The sequence below is a fragment of the Jatropha curcas genome, chromosome 10, assembly GCF_041381405.1.
Source record: "Jatropha curcas cultivar XTBG-Jc1 chromosome 10, XTBG_Jcur_1.0, whole genome shotgun sequence".
Lineage (NCBI taxonomy): Eukaryota > Viridiplantae > Streptophyta > Magnoliopsida > Malpighiales > Euphorbiaceae > Jatropha > Jatropha curcas.
The window spans coordinates 2,274,790-2,295,527 of record NC_143160.1 but is presented as its reverse complement, the minus strand read 5'-3'; the positions used below and the strand labels follow the sequence as shown (position 1 = coordinate 2,295,527).

The following is a 20,738-nucleotide window of genomic DNA, read 5'->3' as shown; positions in this document are numbered from 1 at the left end:
AAAAAAAAAAAATCCAGCATAATATATTAGTGACTGAGAATCTATCTACTTTCGAATTTCAACCAAGCAGACTCAGTTGATTTGGAAAAGTTTTAGCCATTTTATATCCTACGCCCACCAGCATGTTTCAGCTTCTAAAACAGCAAAAAGTGAATAAGCTAAATTTTTTTATCATAACATATAAAGGTTAAATGAGCAATCTTAGTTTTATTATAACTATGAGTCCACAACTATCAAAGAGAAATTCCCTCATCCTCACAACACTTTGGTGAAGAGCGAATAGCACAGTACCTTGAACCATTTTATCCACGATCCATTTGATTAAAAAATTACATATTATGTTCAGCAAGCACACAGCATTAGTAGGTTTGACATGAAAATACAGACCGGGTGACGACCAGAGGATATATGTATCTGAGCAGGTTCATTGTCATCCACGAAAACTGGACGAACATAATTCTGCAACAGATTATTAGAAAAGGTCACATAGTATCCCAAAGGGTAAGGAAACTTCTCATTGCCTCTAAGGGGGTACCTTATTTTTGGAAAGACTGGCAAGTGAATGCAAACAATCCAATGCAGCAAGTGCTTGAACAGCAGCTTGGAACTCGGCATAATATTTACCAAAGTCCCTTAAAAACCTATCCCACGCAACTCGGCAAACAACCATGAGCTCCTCATTAGCCAGCGATAACTGGTCTAAGGCAGCCAATACTTCAGGTGGGTGATAGCGGATTGTCTTCTTAGTACTGTTTACCTTCACCCAGTTCAATGGTACTTTGACATCTATGGGCAACTGCACTCAATATTAACCATAGAAGGTGTCTAGTAAAACTTACAAACCAAAATGATAAATAAAGATTACAAATTCCAATTGAAAAATATTCAACTCCACAACCTCAAACAGGGGTAAAAGACTTCAATGTGCATGCCTAATATACACCATAAAAGTCGTGCCCAGTAGCAAGGAAAAAACAGTTAATATCATAAATAAGAAAAATGGAAGTAACATACATCAGTGAACTGTAAAGTCTAATTCCCAAATGAATTATGCGTCCAATAAAATCAAGGATTCCTAGTATGCTAATAGTACCCCAGTGTGATATCTGCATTGACTAAAATATTTTGATGACTTGCATTACCAAAGCTAATGCATTTCAGTATTCTCAGAATATATTGACTGGTCTACCTCAATCAAATGTGTGGTTCCAGATACACTCATAAATTCCAAATTGTGCTTTTTAAGCTGCATGCGATACAAACTGATTAAAGAATCCAATTTCTCCTTTGCAGATTGAACCGCTTTCCTTGAGCTTGCGACCTATGCATGATAGAACATAGTAAAAACATTCATAGGGAATTTACAAGTAAAAAGTGAATAAATAAATAAATAAAGGTGAAAGGATGAAATTCATAGAAAGCACAAACCTCTGGAAATTGACCATTAGAAATGACAATTAAGTTTGCTATATCCCCACATTCAGCTGCCTCTTTGTTTAGGACGGATAAAAGTTTTGCAGCATTGCCAACTACACTAGATGATGACACAGTCAAAATCAATTTCTTCAATAAAACTGAGCGCACAATCTTTGCTTGAATTCTCTCATTTCTGTGCTCTTCTTCAATGGGAAGAGACTGAAGTTGTTTACTAGCATTTAATATGGCTTGAATAACTGCAATGAACTGTCATTCAACCATTTAAACCCATCAGCATATGATGTAGAAGATGAAAAAATCAGTGTCAACAATTAGGATCCTTCAGTCCAGACGCTTCAGAGTGTATAGGACCAAAAGTAGTTTCAGGGAAGAACTTCGAAAATTGCCCCCACACCCCCCCTCCAGAAAAAAAAAAGGGGGTCTATCTTGCAGATTATATTTACAGTCAATAGTTTCAGCAGAAATCCACAAAAAATAAGATGGAACAAATTCAGCCAGTAAACTGAGCCCACATTCTATTGACATAGAATAGATACAAGTCAACAAATAGACCAAAAATTCAAGAAATGAAGATTTAAATGCAGCAGAAGTACCACAAATGAATTATACAATGTGAAACATAGCTAGTGCTACCCTTTACCTGCAGCTGGCAAAAGAACAGGGTAAAGGGTTGACAATGAGAAAAGACATATAAGGTAAACTATTAGGGTCAATAACCAGAAAGGTAAGGTGTGAGATTTTGTATAGATATGAGCACATGTACAAGCAGACAAGCAGTCCCAACAAGAAGCCAATAATTACCTCAGATGCAGTGGCAGTTCGATGGAAAATTCTTGTTATTCCACGTTGAATATCAGGTGCTCTTCCCAAATTTATCAAAACAGAGGAAAGCAAATAATAGAAGTCTGCTTGTACAGTTGTTAAATCAGAATTTACTTCATCAAGCTCACCAATATTTTGTGAAGCTTTATGAGATCCCATGGATTCTGCAATCTCAGAAACAGCATCAAGACGAGCAGATATCATGTTTCTATCACATAAAGGGTGACTCACCTGTATCACACAATAAAACACGAAGTGTATATTGGCATTTGCAAGCAGACAAAGTTGCAAGAAAAATATATTAAAACCAGGATCATCCCATACCCAGTGTCTTAGTAACCTGGAACCAGAAACAGTAAGAGTATGATTCATGATATGCAGCAATGAGCCAGACTCAGACCCATTTGAATTATTCCTCAAAACCTGAATGCAGTGACAAATTAATTTAGACGATAAACAAGGTCTAAAGGGAGAAACAGAAAGTGTTATATAATTGGAACGTCACTCTAAAACTACCTCTAATTGTTGAAGCGTGTTGGCTGAAAGATTCATCTCCATGTTGCTTGAGAAAGGCCGAAATGAAGCTCCTAGGCATAAAATTCCTTCAAATCCAAATTGCTTTAGGTGATGGATGGTTAAGGCCAATGCTTGCAAGGCCAAATCTGGCATATTCATAATCCCCTTCATGATAAAGAAAATTAAAGTAGGATAAGATAAAAAAATTGAGAACCTATAAAAGAAAATAAACAAATGAGCATAGACAAAAATAATCATCGACAAACAAGACAAATGCACACCTCAATAGCCAGGCAATAACTGCCCTGCTCTGTCCCCTCTATCATCTGTTTTCCATCATCTGCTGCCTTATTTTCACTTGTATTCTCATACAAAGACATCACTTCAGCAAGTGCACCACCATTATTGAAGCAATTTCGTGAGGCATGCTCCACACGGACGTTTGAGGAAGGTCCAGCGTATGCCAGCAGCAACTGATCATGAAGGCCAAATTTATTTTTATGTAGTTAGTTATGAAACTCCATATAGTTATATATTTTGCAAGTTTGGTTTTAATAAATAGTTTGTCTAATTCTTGATGAAACTACCATTTTAATAGTATTAACTATCATCTGTTGCACAATCAGGTTGGCGTTTGTCAATACAAATAGGAGCCCCCCACATACAAACTAAAGCTGTCATTCCCAAAATCTACAACTATGAGCTATAATATTCTGGGGCAAAGGTTAAATAGAAGAAACTCAGAACAGAGAGCCAACTATGTTAGGCCAAATTATGATCTTTAGTCCTAATTTATGACTAACGCATGTCAAATTCTAAAGGTAAGTTAGTCATCAGAGCAAAAATTACCAAATTAAAATTCTCCAGATCTTTCCTTCATGGTTTTTTTTTTTTTTTAGTAATTAAATAACTAGCATTTCATTGATTTGAATCTATAGACCCACCTAAAGATTCCCATGATCCGACAGGATTAGTGAGACAGAAAGTCAGAAACTTAGCTTTGGTTTATTGCCAATAAATCTTCCATAATATTCCTTATTCAGATCCCCTGAAAAGGTCCCAGTGATAAACTAAAATCATTGGCAGACGTGAACTATTAGCGTCTAACCTGACATCCATTTAGTAATCAGGCATAACGGACAATTTGTATTGCATGCTTCACAGGGTTGTTTATCACAATTACAAACAAATGCATTTCAAATTTTATATTCAGCGGGCGCGCGCGCACACATATATATAAATGTCTTTTCCATATAAACAAAAAACTACCTTCTCTGTTTGTTTAGAAAGAGGTTCCCCAAGGAGCAACTCAGCCGGAGCCAAGCTCAAAACCACAGCCTCAAGTCCACTCCTCAAAAAACCATCATTAAACTCACCATAAATAACATCTCCAGTTGAGATCTCAACAGCAACAAACCCAATCCTAGTATCAAACCCACGATCAACATTCTCCACCAAAACGCTCTTATCCACGACACAACAAAAATAATTGCTCGCTCCACCACACCCCTCCTCCTTCCCACCCACATCCTCGGCTGCCTCCAATGTCGCCTTAGTATACAATGCCGATAACCCTCTGCAAAATGGGCCAGCCTTGTTATCCCCATGAGCCTTAATCGCGGCGGTTTCAGTCTGCTTAACAACCCCAACCTTATGCCCTGCACTAACCAACCTTCTTACATGGACATTTAATCGAAAAGTTGGTACGCTGGCGGTCATAAAATTATGATCCATGTGGGCATAGATCCCCAGCACTCTCGCCGCAATCTCCGCATCTTCCCCGAAGAACCGATATTTATAACCAACTTCAATCATCAAAAGGACATCCGGGTACTTGTTTTTCAAGTCCAGAACTTGCTGTTCCAATGGGGTATACTTTTTAGAAACTGATGATTGAGTATAGGAAGGTTGTATAATTTCAGGGGAGGGTTCCAGAAACTTGTCCAGGAACTTCCGATGGCGATTAGGAGAAGTAGGAATAGGATTTTGAGTGTGAGGAGAAAGTTTGGGCCTTTTGGGAGTGGAGGTGAGGTGCGCAGAGAGGAGTTTACGTTTGGCGGGGGAGAAGGATACGACGGCGGAAATTTTGGGGGTCGGAGTCGGAGACGAAGAAGATGATGACGGGCCTTTTACCGTTGGAGTTGATGAATCGCTGGTTTTAGGTTTGGGAGCAAAGAAGCGGGAAATAACCTGTTGCTTCTGCTTGCCCATGCTCGGAAGGCTTATGGGTAGATTATTGAGAGTCACCTTATAGACACAGAAAGGGAAAAGGGGATTCTACTGATATGGCGCGCTTTTTCTTCTCTGTATACATAACTGAGCTTACACTTACTCTTCTTCTCAATGTTCTTCTGTCAAAAAATAGACCGGCTTGTATTTCTTGACGGACGAAACTCTACATATAGGATGTATAATAATTAATTTTTAAAGTGTTTGCTAGCTATAATTGATAGTATGTAATTAGTTACAGAATAAACAATAAAAAAGGGCTCATAGCCTCAGATAATTTGAATAAGCAAAGTCTTTATGGGCTTGGCCCAAGATCTTTAATGGAGAAAATCAAGGCAGCCAAAGCCAAAAGAGCCTGCTCTCACCAGAAAATGAAGCCCAATATCCTATCCTGGCCAATTTAAGCGCGTTACACCAAAACTATGTTTGATAAATAGTTAGAAGCACACAAATTAACATCAAACGAGTTGGAACATCTTGTCAAAACATAAAACTATTCCAGCCGATTTGTGCTCCATCCAGTCAAACTTGCGATTCTATTTTTTCCTCATTCTTTAACGAACAATTAATGACATGAAAAAAATATTTCATGACGTACTAAAAAATAAAAATTTTTGGAAATTATTTAGTGCTCAAACGTAAGTAATATGCTTTCATAATTTAAAGAATATGAGAATGGATGTATAGAGATATATTGTACTAGCTCTACTTGATACTTTTTTGAAAAACATTATTTACTTTTATTAGTAACAAATTAGTTATATATCAACATGCAATTTTACCGTTCCCAAAAAAATTCAAGCCGAATCTTGAACTTTGTAGAAAATCATTTTTCTCACTTATATTAGAGAAATAAAAATAATTAATTTTATTTTTTAATCTACCAAATAAATAAGCTCTTTTAGAAAAAAAAAAAAAAGCATTATGGATTATATAATAAAGTAATCCTCATATATTCTTATTAAATCCGTTGAAAAAATTTTCAAATTAAATTAAACATTAAAAAAAACAAATTGAAGGTCACCTTTTTTGAATGTTGTCTTTAATAATGGGTAAAATGTATAAATTTATTCACTCATTTTATTATTTTAATTTTTGTCGCATTCTTAATTCGGAAAAAGAGTTATTATTATGCCCTAAAATTATGATTTTTCACCTTAACAATAGTTTTAGTGGTTTTTAAGTTTTATATATAAATATTAGCTTTGAAACAATATCTTCATATTTTTCAATTATTTAAAATATATTTATTTGATCTAATTTTATAAATTAAAATATTATATAAATTTATGGGTGACTTTACATATAAATTGAAATATTTTGGGTGAATTTATGAATTTAGTAAGTTACCAAATACTAGCACTATAAAAATAAAAAAGATATCAGTTACCGTCCCAAAACTTATTGGGCCCAACCATTCCCATGCAGCTATGCCTTACCACGAGATATTAATTCTGGGATTGAAGGCTAGGAGATCGTGCAAAGTGGACACAAAAGGCCTGCCTTAAACCACGTAAGCGTAGAAAAAGAACAGCCTGTATCCACACACGCTCCTCCCATACATTAAAGTTGAGGCACAAAAACGACCAACACTTCTCTTTTGTCTGCCATCTAATTCAGTAATTATTATAATAAATACAACTCTCTTACAAATATCAATTACAAATTCACAATACAAAATACTACTTAAATCCATACCATAAATACCCTTTCCTTCCAATCAAAATACACACTTATTATTTTAATTTTTAAACTAAAATAATACTATTAATATCAATTCAATTTTAATAAAATAAAGCACCAATCATCTGAAGTTACCATTAAATTTTTAAGTTTTTATTTATTTATATATATTCATATATCCATTTCATAACTCATAGTAACGGATATTTTTAATAAATATTTTTTCACAAATTAAATCTCTAAAATTTAATTACAAATCACAAGTATTTCAACTGTTAAATTGGTATATATTTCCCGTTACACTTTATAGTTTATCTCTGTAAAGTCAAAAATTCCAAATGATTGGATCCAAACATTAGACAAATGGCATTGTTGTAAATTTGTTGGAATACTAAGTACCATTATATTAGAAGAGAAAATAAAATCAAATAAAGAGGGCATAGGAAATGAAAATAAAAATAAATGAAACAATGAGGAGTGATCATTTATACAAAGCAATTAGCCAGCAATATAGAAAACTTTGCGAAATTCATGGGAAGCTTTCATTGGTCCAATGGGCAATGAAAAACTTCTCTGAAAAACTCCATAATATAACTACACTTGAACCGCCAAAACAAGAAGAAGAGAAAACCAAAGCCATAAAGCACCATAAAGAAGAAGAAGGAGAAGAAGAAGAAAGAGCTAGATGTGAGTGGGATTTTAATCTTGAGACGGTAGTTTCATCAAGCAACAGCCAATCTGTATCTCACGCCCTTGGCGCTATCGAATTTGACCAGTCTGAAAATTTCGTTGCCACAGGTGGAATAGCGAGAAAGATAAGAATCTACAGCATTAAGTCTTTGCTACCGCACAAAGGTAGTCAGTACGAACACATACTTTCTTTAGACCATGCTAATGCATGTGACTACTATATGTGTACCCCGGCTAAGCTTAGCAGTCTCCGATGGAAACCTGGATTTGACAGCCGGATTATAGGGTCCGGAGACTACGACGGAGTGGTGACGGAATATGACCTTGAAAGAAGATTACCGGTATTTGAACGAGATGAGCACGGCGGTCATCGGGTTTGGAGCGTGGACTATTCCAATTGGAATCCGGTGGTGGGCGCATCCGGATCGGACGATGGCACCATGCAAATGTGGGACCCACGTTGTGAGGATGGAGATGTGGCTACGATTCAACCTAGCGTGACTCGCAGTGCTGTCTGTTGTGTGGAGTTTAATCCGTTTGGTGGATCGATGATAGCCATTGGATGCGCTGACCGGAAAGCATACGGATACGATATTCGAATGATGGTCAAACCGGTTATCATGCTCGATGGGCATAGAAAGACTGTGACATACGTTAAGTTTGTGGACGCTAATACATTAGTGTCTGCAAGCATTGATGGGTGCTTAAAGCTATGGAATTTAAACGAGTCTAAAATGATTCGCACGTACAAGGGACATGTCAATAATCGGAATTTCGTAGGGCTATCGGTGTGGAGGAATGGAAGTTTATTGGCTTGTGGATCAGAAAATAATCGAATATTCGTTTATGACAAGAGATGGGGAGAACCCATATGGATGCAAGGGTTCGACACAGCAGGTTCAAGTATGGAAAACCAGGAGTTTGTCAGCAGTGTCTGCTGGAGGCAAGTGGGAGAGGATAAGTGCACACTAATTGCAGGTGGATCAGATGGTGTCTTAAAAGTTTTTCAAGGCAAAAGGAAGGCAAATACAACTCCTAGTTAAAATGGCGTAAATAAAGGTTTTTTTTTTTTTTTTTCCTTTTTAAAATTAAAATTTTCAGTTTACAGCTATCGAGTTGCCGGTTGCCCCGCCATATTAACTAAAAAAAGTGGCTGGCGTTCTTGCTCTGTTTTTGATAACAGTGTGAAATTTGGAATTTGGAGTCTCAATTTTGTGGTCGTGCATGATTTTAAGTCATCAAATATTTAATTTGTACTCTGAGGAGATTATGGTTTATGTACGATTCGATGTGATCTATGCTTTTGCTGATAAGACCAAACACCAATCTTTTGAAAAATTTGTTCGACGCGACGGCATACTACAGTTTTGCTTTTATGAATATGTGCAAAATTTGGAAAAAAACCACATTATCTTCCCTTCCCACCCAAAAATATGTTATAAATAGGAAACCAACATTTTTCATTTTTGTTAGCTGAAAATTTTAATGGCGACACAATATAATCTTACGCTGTAAAAGAACGCTGATATTAAAAAGCTTTTACATACAAGAGCATTATTTTCACCGAAATTTAGAATCTTTACGCATAAAAATGTTACTATATGGTCTTTGATTTATGTTTTTACCAAACAAGAAAAATATTTATGGCTCTAATGTATCCAGTTGAAATAAATGTACTGTTAAGTTTATGTTACTTACTAAAAATCCTGAAATAATAAATTTAAAGAATTATAATTTTTTCCAATTACGAATTTTGTTTTCATATTATCTATAATTTGATGATGAAATATTCTAATTGTTAAATTTATTGAATTCATCTATAGTCAAATTATATTTATTTAATATAAAATAGATAAACAATTTATTGCTACTTTAATTGTACATGTCAAATATCACATTTCTAAATTTATAAATGTGTTACCTATTAAATATGAATATAATTTGATATTTAAAAAAAATCTTATTTCTATTATTAATTTCTTTTTATAAATGATGGTTATATATGTATTTTTGTAATCAAGGCTGCTATTGCTATAAAGAATCTAAATGGAGAAAAAATTGATAAAAATATTAAAATAGGGTGAAATTGCAAACTCATGGTACATTAGGCCCACATTATCCGTCGAGTAAAGGATCAATTGTCGAACGACAGCGTATTCGGCTGAAAAATATTTGAGTAGTCACGCACGTGAAGCGTCCAACTAGCCAACATCGATCGAACGGTCATAATTGGCTGTTACCGAAACTTTCTCCACGGTAGTGTTACTTGAGAAGAACTCAAGAACAAGTAATTAGCAGAGAAACGAAACCACTGGGTTAATTTGAATCGCACTTCTTAATCCCCGGCTGCCGTCCTGTTCTCTCACTGGCTCTGGCTGTTAAACATTCTAGACGGAGTGGAAAGTGGAAACTCTCTTTTAGTTTTAGAGAGTAAGAAGCTAAATAAATTGAACATTTCAATTTGATTTAGGGTTGGAAATCAGAGAGAGAGGAAGATGGTGAACTCATCGGTGGTGAACACCTATCCTCTGTCGAGCTATACATTCGGGACCAAAGAGCCAAAAATGGAGAAAGATACTTCCGTCGCTGATCGTCTCGCTCGCATGAAAGTCAAGTAAGCTCTCTCTCTCTCTCTCTCTCTGACTTGTAATGATGAGCAATTGAAAACCCTAGATAAACCTTGGCCCTCTGTTTGAATGCGAAAAAAGCTCGCTGAAGGAAAGAATTACATCTGTTCTTATTCTTTTGGGTTATGTAAGTTAATTTGGTTCATCTAGAAGTTAACCGAGGCCCGAATTTGAGATGATTTATTCGCTGTATTTGTAATTAATTAGTGATTGGAAAACCCTAGTTTTATTTTTCCTATTGGGGTTTTCACTTGGATTGGAAAATCAGGTATCCCGTTGGATGCGGAGATAAAAGCCGACTGCTTTTGCTACCAAGTATTCGAAACTCCCGCAGCTACGAACTTTAAAAAACATTTCCGTGGTGTATTAATAATTTGAGGACTCTAGGGCTTTCCTATGTAAATGTGCCAGAATTTGATTATTGTTGTTGATCCTGTGTTACAGCTATATGAAAGAGGGCATGAGGACAAGTGTTGAAGCAATTTTGCTGGTATGTTAAACATTTTTTTTCCCTTTTTAGATTTATGCAATAAGTATTGCAAAATGGACTTATCATACGATGCAGTTCTACTTATTGTGTGATTTGTCAATTTTCTATGTCAAAATGTGATATTTCTTTTTTAGTAATTTAAAGTTCATTATAATAACGAACTCTGTTAGTTGTCTGCTAGCCGTATCTCGTTCTTTCGTCTGTGAGGATTTTAGTTTTTAGACAATCAATTTATGTAGGTTTGACTCTCTATGAAGAGAGAAAATTTATTGAGGCCCGTGTTGTTTAGTGCTTGGTATTTCTTCTTAAGCTAAAGAACATATTGAGGCTTCTGTTCTGCTATAAATTTTTTATTAATCACCGGATGTAAGTCAGTAAGATTGTGATTTTCATGTTGATCTACCTTTAAGGTGGAATTATTTATTATTTAGTATTGGAGAGTAAATCTTCGATCACAATTTCATTTCCTACTCACTCTGCCCGTTTGCCTTCCAATTTTCACTTAACTGCACTTGAAGACAAGTTTGAGTGCAATGTTTAGTGTTCTTGATAATTACAAATTGGACAATCTTAGAATAATTTTTATCGTTAAACATCATTTTATAGCTTATCGGGATCCCTCAGTAGACAATAACTTTTGTAATAAATATGAATCATAACTCAGCACCACTTATTTATCCCTGCCCATAAAAAGAGGAATCAAAAGTCTGCAACTTAGTCTTTTCTCTATTACAATGGAAAAGGTGGTGGTGGGTTAAGGGTACCACTTATACTATCAAGTATCATGTTTGGATTATAAATAAATGGGATAGCATCAGATGGATCAACAAATCATGCGACTCCCATCTCAATAATGTGTATGTAAACGATCCATCATGGGGCAGAATATCTCAGGCTGCTGCTGCTGTTCCCTCCCCCCTGAATTCTTATATTTTTCTATAAAGAAGTTACGGATTTCAATTTCATATTTCAGGAGCTTCTTCAGTAGAATATATTATGCAATATATGGTAGATAAATTATAGAATTTGTTGAAATAGACATGGCTTTGAGTTAAATGCTTTTACCATCTCTACTGACAAAGGTGAAATACTGGTTTCACTTGCAAGTAGCTATCTCTCAAGGGTAAATCCAAAATTATGTGGCCCAAAAAATTGGTTTCTTGTTCTCATTGTCAAATTTTAAAAAAGTAACGTTCTGTTATTGGAATCAGCTTCTTTGTATTTTTGTTGCTTTTTTATTGTCTGATATGCCACTACCGCTGTGCTTTCTGGTAAGATTTTTTGTTCACATGTTTGCCCTTTTCAATCTGTGAAATCTTTGAGTGGACAGGGAAAGGGCATGGTAACATTTTCAAGATAAACGTCTAGATGCCGCTTACCTGTCTCTTGGCTTAGTACATATAGTTTGATCTTGCAGGTACAGGAGCATAATCATCCTCATATATTACTACTGCAAATTGGAAATACATTCTGCAAACTGCCTGGCGGACGTCTAAAGCCAGGAGAGAATGGTATAGCTTCACTCATCTGCGTGTATCTTTGTTACTGTTATATTGTCTCGTCTTCATTAAGTTTGTGGTGGAATGTGTTCTTGTTTTACATCTGTTCCAGATATCGTGTTGCTTATATTTTACATGCATATGTGACAGAAATTGAAGGGTTGAAAAGAAAATTGACCAGCAAGCTTGGTGCTAATTCACCTGCTCTTGTGCCAGACTGGAAGGTTTTATTTCCTCTTTTGCTTTAGTTTAAGTGTAGCTTAAAACAAAGATACTGGAAATTGATACGTGTTTGACATATGAAAATATCTCTGGGAATGAGCAGGCAGGAAAAATAAAAGAAAAAAAAAGGGAAAAGGAAATGGTATTTCGGTGTATTATTCACATAAATGGTGTCTGGACTCCTCAGTACTAGCCATCATTCTTTATGGAGTCATGAGCAACTCTAATGTGCTCTTTTTCAGAAGAGTTAGTTTCACAGTATGTGATAATTTGCTTTTATGTTTTGATTTCACTCGGGGGGGGGGGGGGGGGGGGGGGAATTGTACTGGGACCTGCATATCTCGGAATTTGTTGGATGGCGTTCCCTATGCTGTTTGTGTGCTCTATGGGTTAATTGGGATTTTAAATATTGCCATTTTTCTGATGTGTATTTTTGTTACTTGGCATCTTCTTGCAGATTGGTGAGTGTGTGGCCATCTGGTGGAGGCCAAACTTTGAGACCATCATGTATCCGTATTGCCCTCCCCACATAACAAAGCCTAAGGTCATTAATTTGTGAAATTCATGTGACTTTCTTTTATGGTTTTTGTTCCTTCTCTTTCACATGGCAGTTTGTATGAAGTATACTTATCTACCTTCCTCTCTGTTCTTGTTAACACAGGAGTGTAAGAAGCTTTTCCTTGTTCAATTGTCTGAAAGAGAGTACTTTGCAGTGCCCAAAAATTTAAAACTTCTTGCTGTCCCATTGTTTGAACTCTATGACAATGTGCAGGTATGATCATGTGGGATTCTATGCTAAATTTGAAACTTGATTTGTTATTTGGAATATTTTATGTTTTCAAATGCTGGATTGCTCCATATGCTTTGTGTATCTCTATCTTTCTTTTTTTCTTTCTTTTTTTTTTTTTTTTTTTTTTTTCTCTTGCAAGCATGTCTAATTATGCATGCTACATCACCTATGGTTCTTCCACTTTTCATTTGTTCAATCCACCCAATTACTCCTATGCCTCCTTTGAAGATAACATACATGACATCGTCCTCCCCCTGCTCAGTTTTCTGAAAAAAGAGAATATGATTTTTTAACATTATTTTATGATATGTTGCTTGTTGGGTGGCAGAGATATGGCCCAGTTATATCAACCATTCCTCAACAACTTTCCAGATTCCAGTTCAACATGATTACTACATGAATGTAAACGGATTTCAAGAGCTTACACCTTCAATTTAGTGCTTGGAGTCCTAAAGGCTACAGACAGTATAGCATGATTCTGATAGTGGATAATATGCTACACAAGTTAATGGTACTTCATAACAGAACTTTTTATGTTGGTTGACTAAGTATCCGGGGTTGTGGATGATTGTCATGAACCCACCTATTTGTATATGGTGGAATTGTACTTTTTCTGGATGGAGTTTATTTATGAGTTTAGATTCCCTGTTCATGAGATCTGTCACAATTAATTTAGGATTTTGCACAGTTGAGACTTGGTCTGCTAATGTAAGAATTCTATGTGTTTGTATTTCCTGGCTGTTTTGCAGAGTTAATGCTGCTGCCATTGTATGAGTAGTGAAATTATAGGGAATGACAAATTACTGTCGTATTTATTTGAAACATAAATTTTGGTACCATGCAATGTTTAGTCATGCTTGGAGTTTGGGTTGCATGTGTATATGCCTTTGATAGTTGATATGAAGAATATATATATTGTTAGATGGTGGGGTGGTGAAACTGTTGTTTGCTTTGAACTGAAAGGGGTAAATATCTACCCTTGTTGATGCAATATATTTTTCTGGGCCCTTTAAGCGGCTCCATGAAATTAGGAGTTCGTTTCTCTCGTGATGTTAGCTTAGGTGAGAAAAAGATTATTGATTTGAGTCCATTTTTTAGCAAGAATCAGCTAAAACCAATTGTATCCTTTTCAAGTCGTGATCCTGATTGAAGCTATAGGAAGAAATTACATATAGGATACCAAAAAGGAGCTGCATTTTCCTGGGAATGATGCCATTACATCTTTTATTTTCCAAGATATTATTTGTTGAATTCTGAATTTTGAAGTCATACAAAAAAGTATCCTAGAAAATGATACTACTCCCTGCCTCTTTCATTATCTTCTTTTCTTCCATGTTTCCTCGGGCACATAGAGCCTCTTGCCATTGCCCCACTGAGGCATAGATATTTGACAAGAGCACATAAACTCCTGATTCATTTGCTTCCAATTCAATAGCTCTCTGTATCACCTTTTCTGCTAATTTCAATTCATTTCTCATCCTGCAACCTCCAAGTAAAGCTCCCCATATAGCAATGTCGGGTTTAAATGGCATATTGTTCACTAGAAGCCATGCTTCTTCAAGTTGGCCATTCCGGCTAAGCAAGTCAATTACACAACCAAAATGTTCAACCTTGGGACAAATCTTAAACTCTTTCTCCATACTATAGAAGATTCTACGACCTTCTTCTATCAATCCTCCGTGGCTACAAGCAAATAAAGCACTAGTAAATGTGAAGTCATTTGGCTTCAATCCAGTCTTTTGCATTAAAAAGAAAACTTTGATGGCATCTTCAGTTCTTCCATTGATAGCTAAAGATTTTATCACAACATTCCAACAAAAAACATCCTTATTTGCTACCTTGATAAAAACTGCAAAACTTCTATCCACATCTCCACAACGTGCATACATTTCTACGAGTGCAGTCCCTACCATAACTTCCAATTGAGAGAAATCACCAATTAAATAGTGCACGTATCTCCCATACTCTAAATCACCTAAACTTGAACATGCTGACAAAACAGAAACAAAGGTGTACCCATCTGGAATAACACCTATAGATTCCATCTGAACAAAAAGATTCAATGCTTCTACAAATTTCCCATGTTTGGTATAACTTGAAATCATCGAATTCCAAGAAACCACATTCCTGCATGGCATTTTCTCAAAGAATTTTCTTGCTGCTTCGAGATCGCCTCTATCAGCATAGGCGCTGATCATCGAAGTCCATGAAATAACATTTTTATCCGGCATCCAGTCGAACAATTCTGTTGCATTTTCTATTTCTCCTACTTTAACATAACCCGAAATTATAGAATTCCAAGAAACAGCATCCCTTTCTGGCATAACCTCAAACAACTGTCTCGCGGACCTGACATCACCGAAACTCACATACTCGGCTATCATTCTGTTCCACACTTCTATTGGTCTCATAGACATATCGTCGAAAATCTTGCGGGTATCATTTAACCTGCAACTACCGACCCAACCAAAGTCCAAAGAAGACGGCATTTTTATGTACATGTTGAAAAGGGAATGGGCAACTGCAGAGTTTGACTCATATCCAGACTTTATAATCTGGCAATGAACTCTCTTTCCTTTTCTATAATTCCTCAGTTCAGAACAGGAGTTTAACACATATGGGTACGTGTAGTTATCCGGTTTAAGCTCTTTTTGAGGCATTTCATCGAACATTAATAGACATTTCTCAGAAGGACCATTGAATGCGTACCCTCGAATCATGGCATTCCAGAGCAAGATTTCTGTGTCGAAATCATTACCCATTTGGGAGAATATAAGAGTTGAATAATCCATGGAACCAAATTCGGTGCTTCGACGAAGAAATCTTGAGATGATTTGTATGTTGCGAGCGAGAGAAGCTGCAATGATGAGGGCGTGAATTTGTTTCAGATGTTGGAATGTGCATTTTGGCAATATATTTGATATTTTCAGTCGTAAAGTACAAGGCATGTGTAGAATACCGGTGAAGGCGGGAGATGGCAAATTTCCTTTGACGAGGAGCAAGACAGCAAGTCATCTATCTACCGAGAATCAAAGTGGACCAAAAAAACAAAGAAAAAAGGAGTTCCTAGGCGGGCATCAAACTGGAATTTGACGAACGACCGTTAGGGACAAAACGGCTCGATCTCGCATATTTATTTTAATATCAACAAAGTTCCGTGTTTAATACAAGCGACATAATATGCTTCAAACGACAATGGTTTTGAGTGCGTCACGAGAGGGCTGGCCGTTTTCGCACATAACGAAAAAGGACTTTGTCCAACGAAACCAGTCAAGAAAACGGCGCTGCTTGAAGAAACCAGCTCTTCTTTTCTTTCCTTCTTCATGTACCAAAAACCTTTAACTAGCCTTGAAGTGGGGTAAAAAATATATCTACTGAATCTTAGATTAAAAGAACAAAAATTGATTGCTTGCATTAATAAATTTCAAATTATTGCGAAAATATCAATATAAAATTAAATTATTATTAACTGACTAAAAAAAAAAAGAAAAGAATCATATCAGAATCAGAGTAAATCATATCATCGTAACCATGAACCCGCATTTTTTTTTTTTAAAATTAGCTAGCTAATAACATTACTATCGATCTCACCTAAGGAACTGAAATAGAGACGGCATTAAGAAATTTGACAGTATCCAATCCAGAGGGATCTTTCGGAAACAAACAGAAGTCATGACTAACATGTTCTTAATGAAGCATTGTTTTTATAATTGTCAACTCAATAATGAGTTAATGACAACACCATGCCATTGAATCCCTCGCTGTCGTGCCGGCAAAAAGGTTTGAGGTACCTTTTTTTGTCTAAATTACATACGAAAGAATACGATGTACTCTATACGTAAATACCTAATTTTGTTGTGATAATAATAATAAGAATAATCTATCGTATATGGCATTGGATGCCACCACATGGAGAATTGGAATTTTTTTAATTACTATTCAGACAGACGATAATGATGGTAGGTTTATAAAATAGCCATTGACATTCGAAAATTTTTGTATTTGACTTGTGTAGGTGTGATCGTGGCTGGCTCTTCATTTACATTGAATATATTCAATTTAATATCAACATTTGCAGAATTAAAAAAATGTGGTAGAACCGAACCAAAGCATCCTATGCAATATATTATTTATAAAAGACAATGAGAGACAATAGGAATAATTTAAAATCAGTTAACTTAATTGCATCATCAATCTAACGTAACACAACATGCTTGTTTTATAAAGTTGAGTTTACCATGCTTAATTAATACAATATATTATTTATTTAGTGATTTCTTAATGAAAAATTAAGTTTTAATTAAACTATTAATACAATCGATGACATAATCTGTAGTGTCACTGTCACTAGACTAAGTAAGCAAAACCAAATATCAAGTAATCTTCCAACACATATCACCACCCTATTGAGCAGACGGCTTGTCACGCAATTTTTTTATCTTTTTACATTATTCTTAATTTTAATTCTTCGTATTAAATTAAATTATTTGGTAGCTTTTATGCAAAAAAAGAAATAATAAGAATAAATGTCTATTCACTTAAAGTTGTTGTATGATTCTTGTTCTCTGGAAAGGGAGCACTGCAAAAGGTTTTGAATAGAAGAAATAGCTGTACCTATCAAATGAAGAATAATTTTTGCTGGAGGCAGAATGAAAGTCCAAGCTTTAAATCTATTTATAAGATCAAGTAGCTTGCTGGTTTAAAATATTGGGAACAAACAAATTGAAATTTTTTAACTTTCAATGTATTCTGCAACGAGCTGCAATACTAAATCTTATCCTATATATGAGAACAAGAAAAGGAATTACATTCAGAGCTCTCAAAATTTATTAATTGAGATTCAGAGTTATTTTTAAATGGTTGGGTAAACAAAACATTTGTAAATAATCAAAAACTTCTACCTCTTGCAGAAAAGAATTCAGTCCTCTCTTTGTTTGTACAACAGCAACACCTGCATGTATAGGTGTTTAGGTGACAAATGGTAGTGCATAATTTTTTAATAAGAAGCTTCGACTGGGCCAATAATTAACAATGATTAGTGAATCATTTCATATATATTGTCCATCTTAACACACTTGTTAATTAATATCATTATCTTGTTTCTAAGATAAACCATTAATTAATTTTTATGACACGCTTTTGGATTTTTATGTTTCGTTCTCTCTTGTTTCACATATATTTTCTTTTTGGTGTTTTACATTTTACAGCATCCTAATTAATAACTTATCTCATTTTCTCAAAAAAAAAAAAAAAAAAAAAAAAAATCTGAATATCATAAGTTGTGATGATTGATAAAGGTGAGATTAATTAGTGTTTGCTATTAATAATGGTATCTTTTACTGTCATACCATATGCATATAGTCATTATATTTACGTAAGAGGGTCCTCCTCACCAGCAATTTGTGCTGTAACTTTTACAAGCTCTTCCGAATTTTTAGCTTAGTTTGGAAGAACTGGATTACATTTTTTATTAGTCATTTTATAACCTTTTTCCCGAGAAAACATCATCATCTTTTTATATTTAAAAGACTTTTTTTTTTTTTACTATTCATTTTAAAGATTTCTCTTGTTTTTTTTTTTTATTTTTTTTTGAATAATTATAAAAAAAGAAATTGTGAAGATATGTCTATATATGCATTTTATTTCTTACTTTTTCAAGGAAAGCTTTGGAATTGATTAGGTTTTTCATTTAAGGAAGAGAGAATTGAATGGTGTTAGGTAAAGAAAACCAGAATTTTCTAAAATAAAAAAAAACCTTGGTGGAATGGAGAAAATATTACTTTTTTTTTTAGAGCTACCAACTGTTGGAACTTCTCTTCAAGTATTAATTAACAATGACAATTAGAAGGAAGAATTTTCTAACAATTATGCTTTACAATTCTTGTTTTCTATACTTTAATATGGTAGACTTTTAACTAAGCTTTGCTTTATATATGAAAGCCTTTAGTGTCGGCTGTTCATAGCACCCATCAAAACAAAAACACACTCTCTCTCTCTCTAAAAAACAATTGTCATAGCTTCTGATTGATAAGCTTCGTAATTTGTGAGGCTAAAATGGGGTGCAAGTCTTCAGACAAACCAAAGACAAAGCCAAAGCACAAGAAAGGCTTATGGTCACCTGAAGAAGACCAAAGGCTCACAAACTACATCCTCAAACATGGACATGGCTGTTGGAGCTCCGTCCCCATTAACGCGGGTTAGTTTGATTACATGTCTTCTCTAACCCTAATTCATTAATTGTGTAAAATCTATTTAGATCGATAATGTAACAAAAATTCTGTCATTCTGATCAAGAACTAAAAATAATTAATGCAGATAAAATCTGGCGTTTTCAATATTTATTTGCTCACGTATAAATTGTATTTATATATCAGACAGCATTGCACAACTGGGCATTTTCCGCATATATGTGTTCTTGGAAATCAACCAATAATTATTTTCATTAGTTTAGTTAATTAACTAACCTTGACAAAGCCTCCTTTTACTTTCACAATAATTTTAAATTTAATAATATATAGATGTGTCAGTGTTGTTTAATTTTATAGTCCAATATTATATGTTCTTATGATTTTTGACTCTGATATTTATTTAGTATCTAACCTTATGAAATGTCTCATTACTTAATTTTTATTTTGTCCATGCCTGCTGCAATGTTCATATGGGCTTCATGTTTTATTTTTTATTTTTGTCATAGGGAAATAATTAATGACTAAACTACCCTATCTGATGGTTGACTTTTGTTGGTTTTTTTTTTTATAAATTTTCCTAAGAGTGGTACTATAATTAACTAAATGTGGTTGCACTTGCAGGGTTGCAAAGGAATGGGAAGAGCTGCAGATTAAGGTGGATTAATTACTTAAGACCAGGATTAAAAAGAGGGATGTTTTCCTTACAAGAGGAGGAGACAATCCTCACCCTCCATCGCCTGTTAGGCAACAAGTAAGCTAGCTCCTGCATTTATTTATTTTAATTATGTAACAACTTCATTAGACAATTATGTTATAAATATATATTTATTTATTTTAATTTGTTAAAATTATGTATTAGGTGGTCTCAAATAGCACAGCATTTGCCTGGAAGAACAGATAATGAAATAAAAAACTATTGGCATTCTCATTTGAAGAAAAAGGTGATAAAAGCTGAGGGAATATTGGAGGAGCTGCCAAATGCACAAAAAACAAGCTCATCATACTATACTAATGATAATAATAGTAATAACATGCAGGAACCTTCGTCTTCAATGCAAACTCCAAGTTATGAATCAATATTATCTACTGATCAATCAGTTCCATACTCGTTCGACTCTCCTGACAATAAGCAAGTTAACTATAATAACAGGATTAACTCCATCCCTAAGCTTATGTTCGCAGAATGGCTTTCACTTGACAGCTTTCCGAGTTTAGGGGATTATCAGTCGATGGTTTCCATTTCGAAGGGCACTACTGCCTTTGATCATAATAATCCAAGCTTAATATTACAGGATAGTTTCATGCAAGATTATTTATTGAATAATAATTCTGATGAGTATCGTAATTCGATAATTAGCGATGGGTCTGGTGATGAGATTTTCATTTCAGAGTTCAATTTGAACAATGATTTCATGTATATATAAGCAGGCAGAGGGAAAGTAATTACTCTATTAGTTATAGAAACTTAAAGGAAGAATAATTTCTAATTGTACTTTAAATAATTATTAGTTTGGCTCTATTTGTGGAATTTTAGTTAACTTACCA

At 34.8% G+C, this 20,738-nt stretch overlaps 5 protein-coding genes across 6 annotated transcripts in view; 3 read left to right on the top strand and 2 right to left on the bottom strand.

The window, feature by feature from the left end:
- MSH3 (homolog of DNA mismatch repair protein MSH3) overlaps positions 1-5,172 on the bottom strand; it is a 7,350-nt gene extending 2,178 nt beyond the window's left edge. For both annotated transcript variants that reach the window (XM_089715415.1, XM_012234881.3), the window contains exons 1-9: positions 4,045-5,172; positions 3,057-3,248; positions 2,776-2,940; positions 2,584-2,682; positions 2,239-2,490; positions 1,429-1,683; positions 1,190-1,321; positions 536-796; positions 388-459 (exon numbers count right to left, since the gene is read on the bottom strand). In XM_089715415.1, the coding sequence (XP_089571541.1) occupies positions 388-459; positions 536-796; positions 1,190-1,321; positions 1,429-1,683; positions 2,239-2,490; positions 2,584-2,682; positions 2,776-2,940; positions 3,057-3,248; positions 4,045-4,986 (2,370 nt within the window). In that variant the 5' untranslated portion in view covers positions 4,987-5,172. The remainder of the gene's footprint in view (positions 1-387; positions 460-535; positions 797-1,189; positions 1,322-1,428; positions 1,684-2,238; positions 2,491-2,583; positions 2,683-2,775; positions 2,941-3,056; positions 3,249-4,044) is intronic.
- A 1,969-nt stretch (positions 5,173-7,141) lies between these two features.
- On the top strand, positions 7,142-8,715 carry RUP1 (Transducin/WD40 repeat-like superfamily protein). The gene has a single exon (XM_012234880.4). The coding sequence runs from the start codon at positions 7,158-7,160 to the stop codon at positions 8,418-8,420; it is 1,263 nt and encodes a 420-aa protein (XP_012090270.2). The 5' UTR covers positions 7,142-7,157; the 3' UTR covers positions 8,421-8,715.
- Positions 8,716-9,687: 972 nt separating this feature from the next.
- LOC105648478 (Cleavage/polyadenylation specificity factor, 25kDa subunit) lies at positions 9,688-13,859 on the top strand. The gene is made up of 7 exons (XM_012234879.4): positions 9,688-9,991; positions 10,449-10,494; positions 11,912-12,005; positions 12,144-12,217; positions 12,673-12,759; positions 12,877-12,987; positions 13,334-13,859. The coding sequence occupies exons 1-7, from the start codon at positions 9,873-9,875 to the stop codon at positions 13,403-13,405; spliced, it is 603 nt and encodes a 200-aa protein (XP_012090269.1). The 5' UTR covers positions 9,688-9,872; the 3' UTR covers positions 13,406-13,859.
- A 361-nt stretch (positions 13,860-14,220) lies between these two features.
- Positions 14,221-16,256, bottom strand: LOC105648477 (pentatricopeptide repeat-containing protein At3g29230). Its single transcript, XM_012234878.4, has one exon. The coding sequence runs from the start codon at positions 15,951-15,953 to the stop codon at positions 14,289-14,291; it is 1,665 nt and encodes a 554-aa protein (XP_012090268.1). The 5' UTR covers positions 15,954-16,256; the 3' UTR covers positions 14,221-14,288.
- A 2,803-nt stretch (positions 16,257-19,059) lies between these two features.
- MYB19 (myb domain protein 19) lies at positions 19,060-20,617 on the top strand. Its single transcript, XM_020685067.2, has 3 exons — positions 19,060-19,201; positions 19,815-19,944; positions 20,053-20,617. The coding sequence occupies exons 1-3, from the start codon at positions 19,060-19,062 to the stop codon at positions 20,615-20,617; spliced, it is 837 nt and encodes a 278-aa protein (XP_020540726.1).
- Positions 20,618-20,738: the final 121 nt, after the last annotated feature.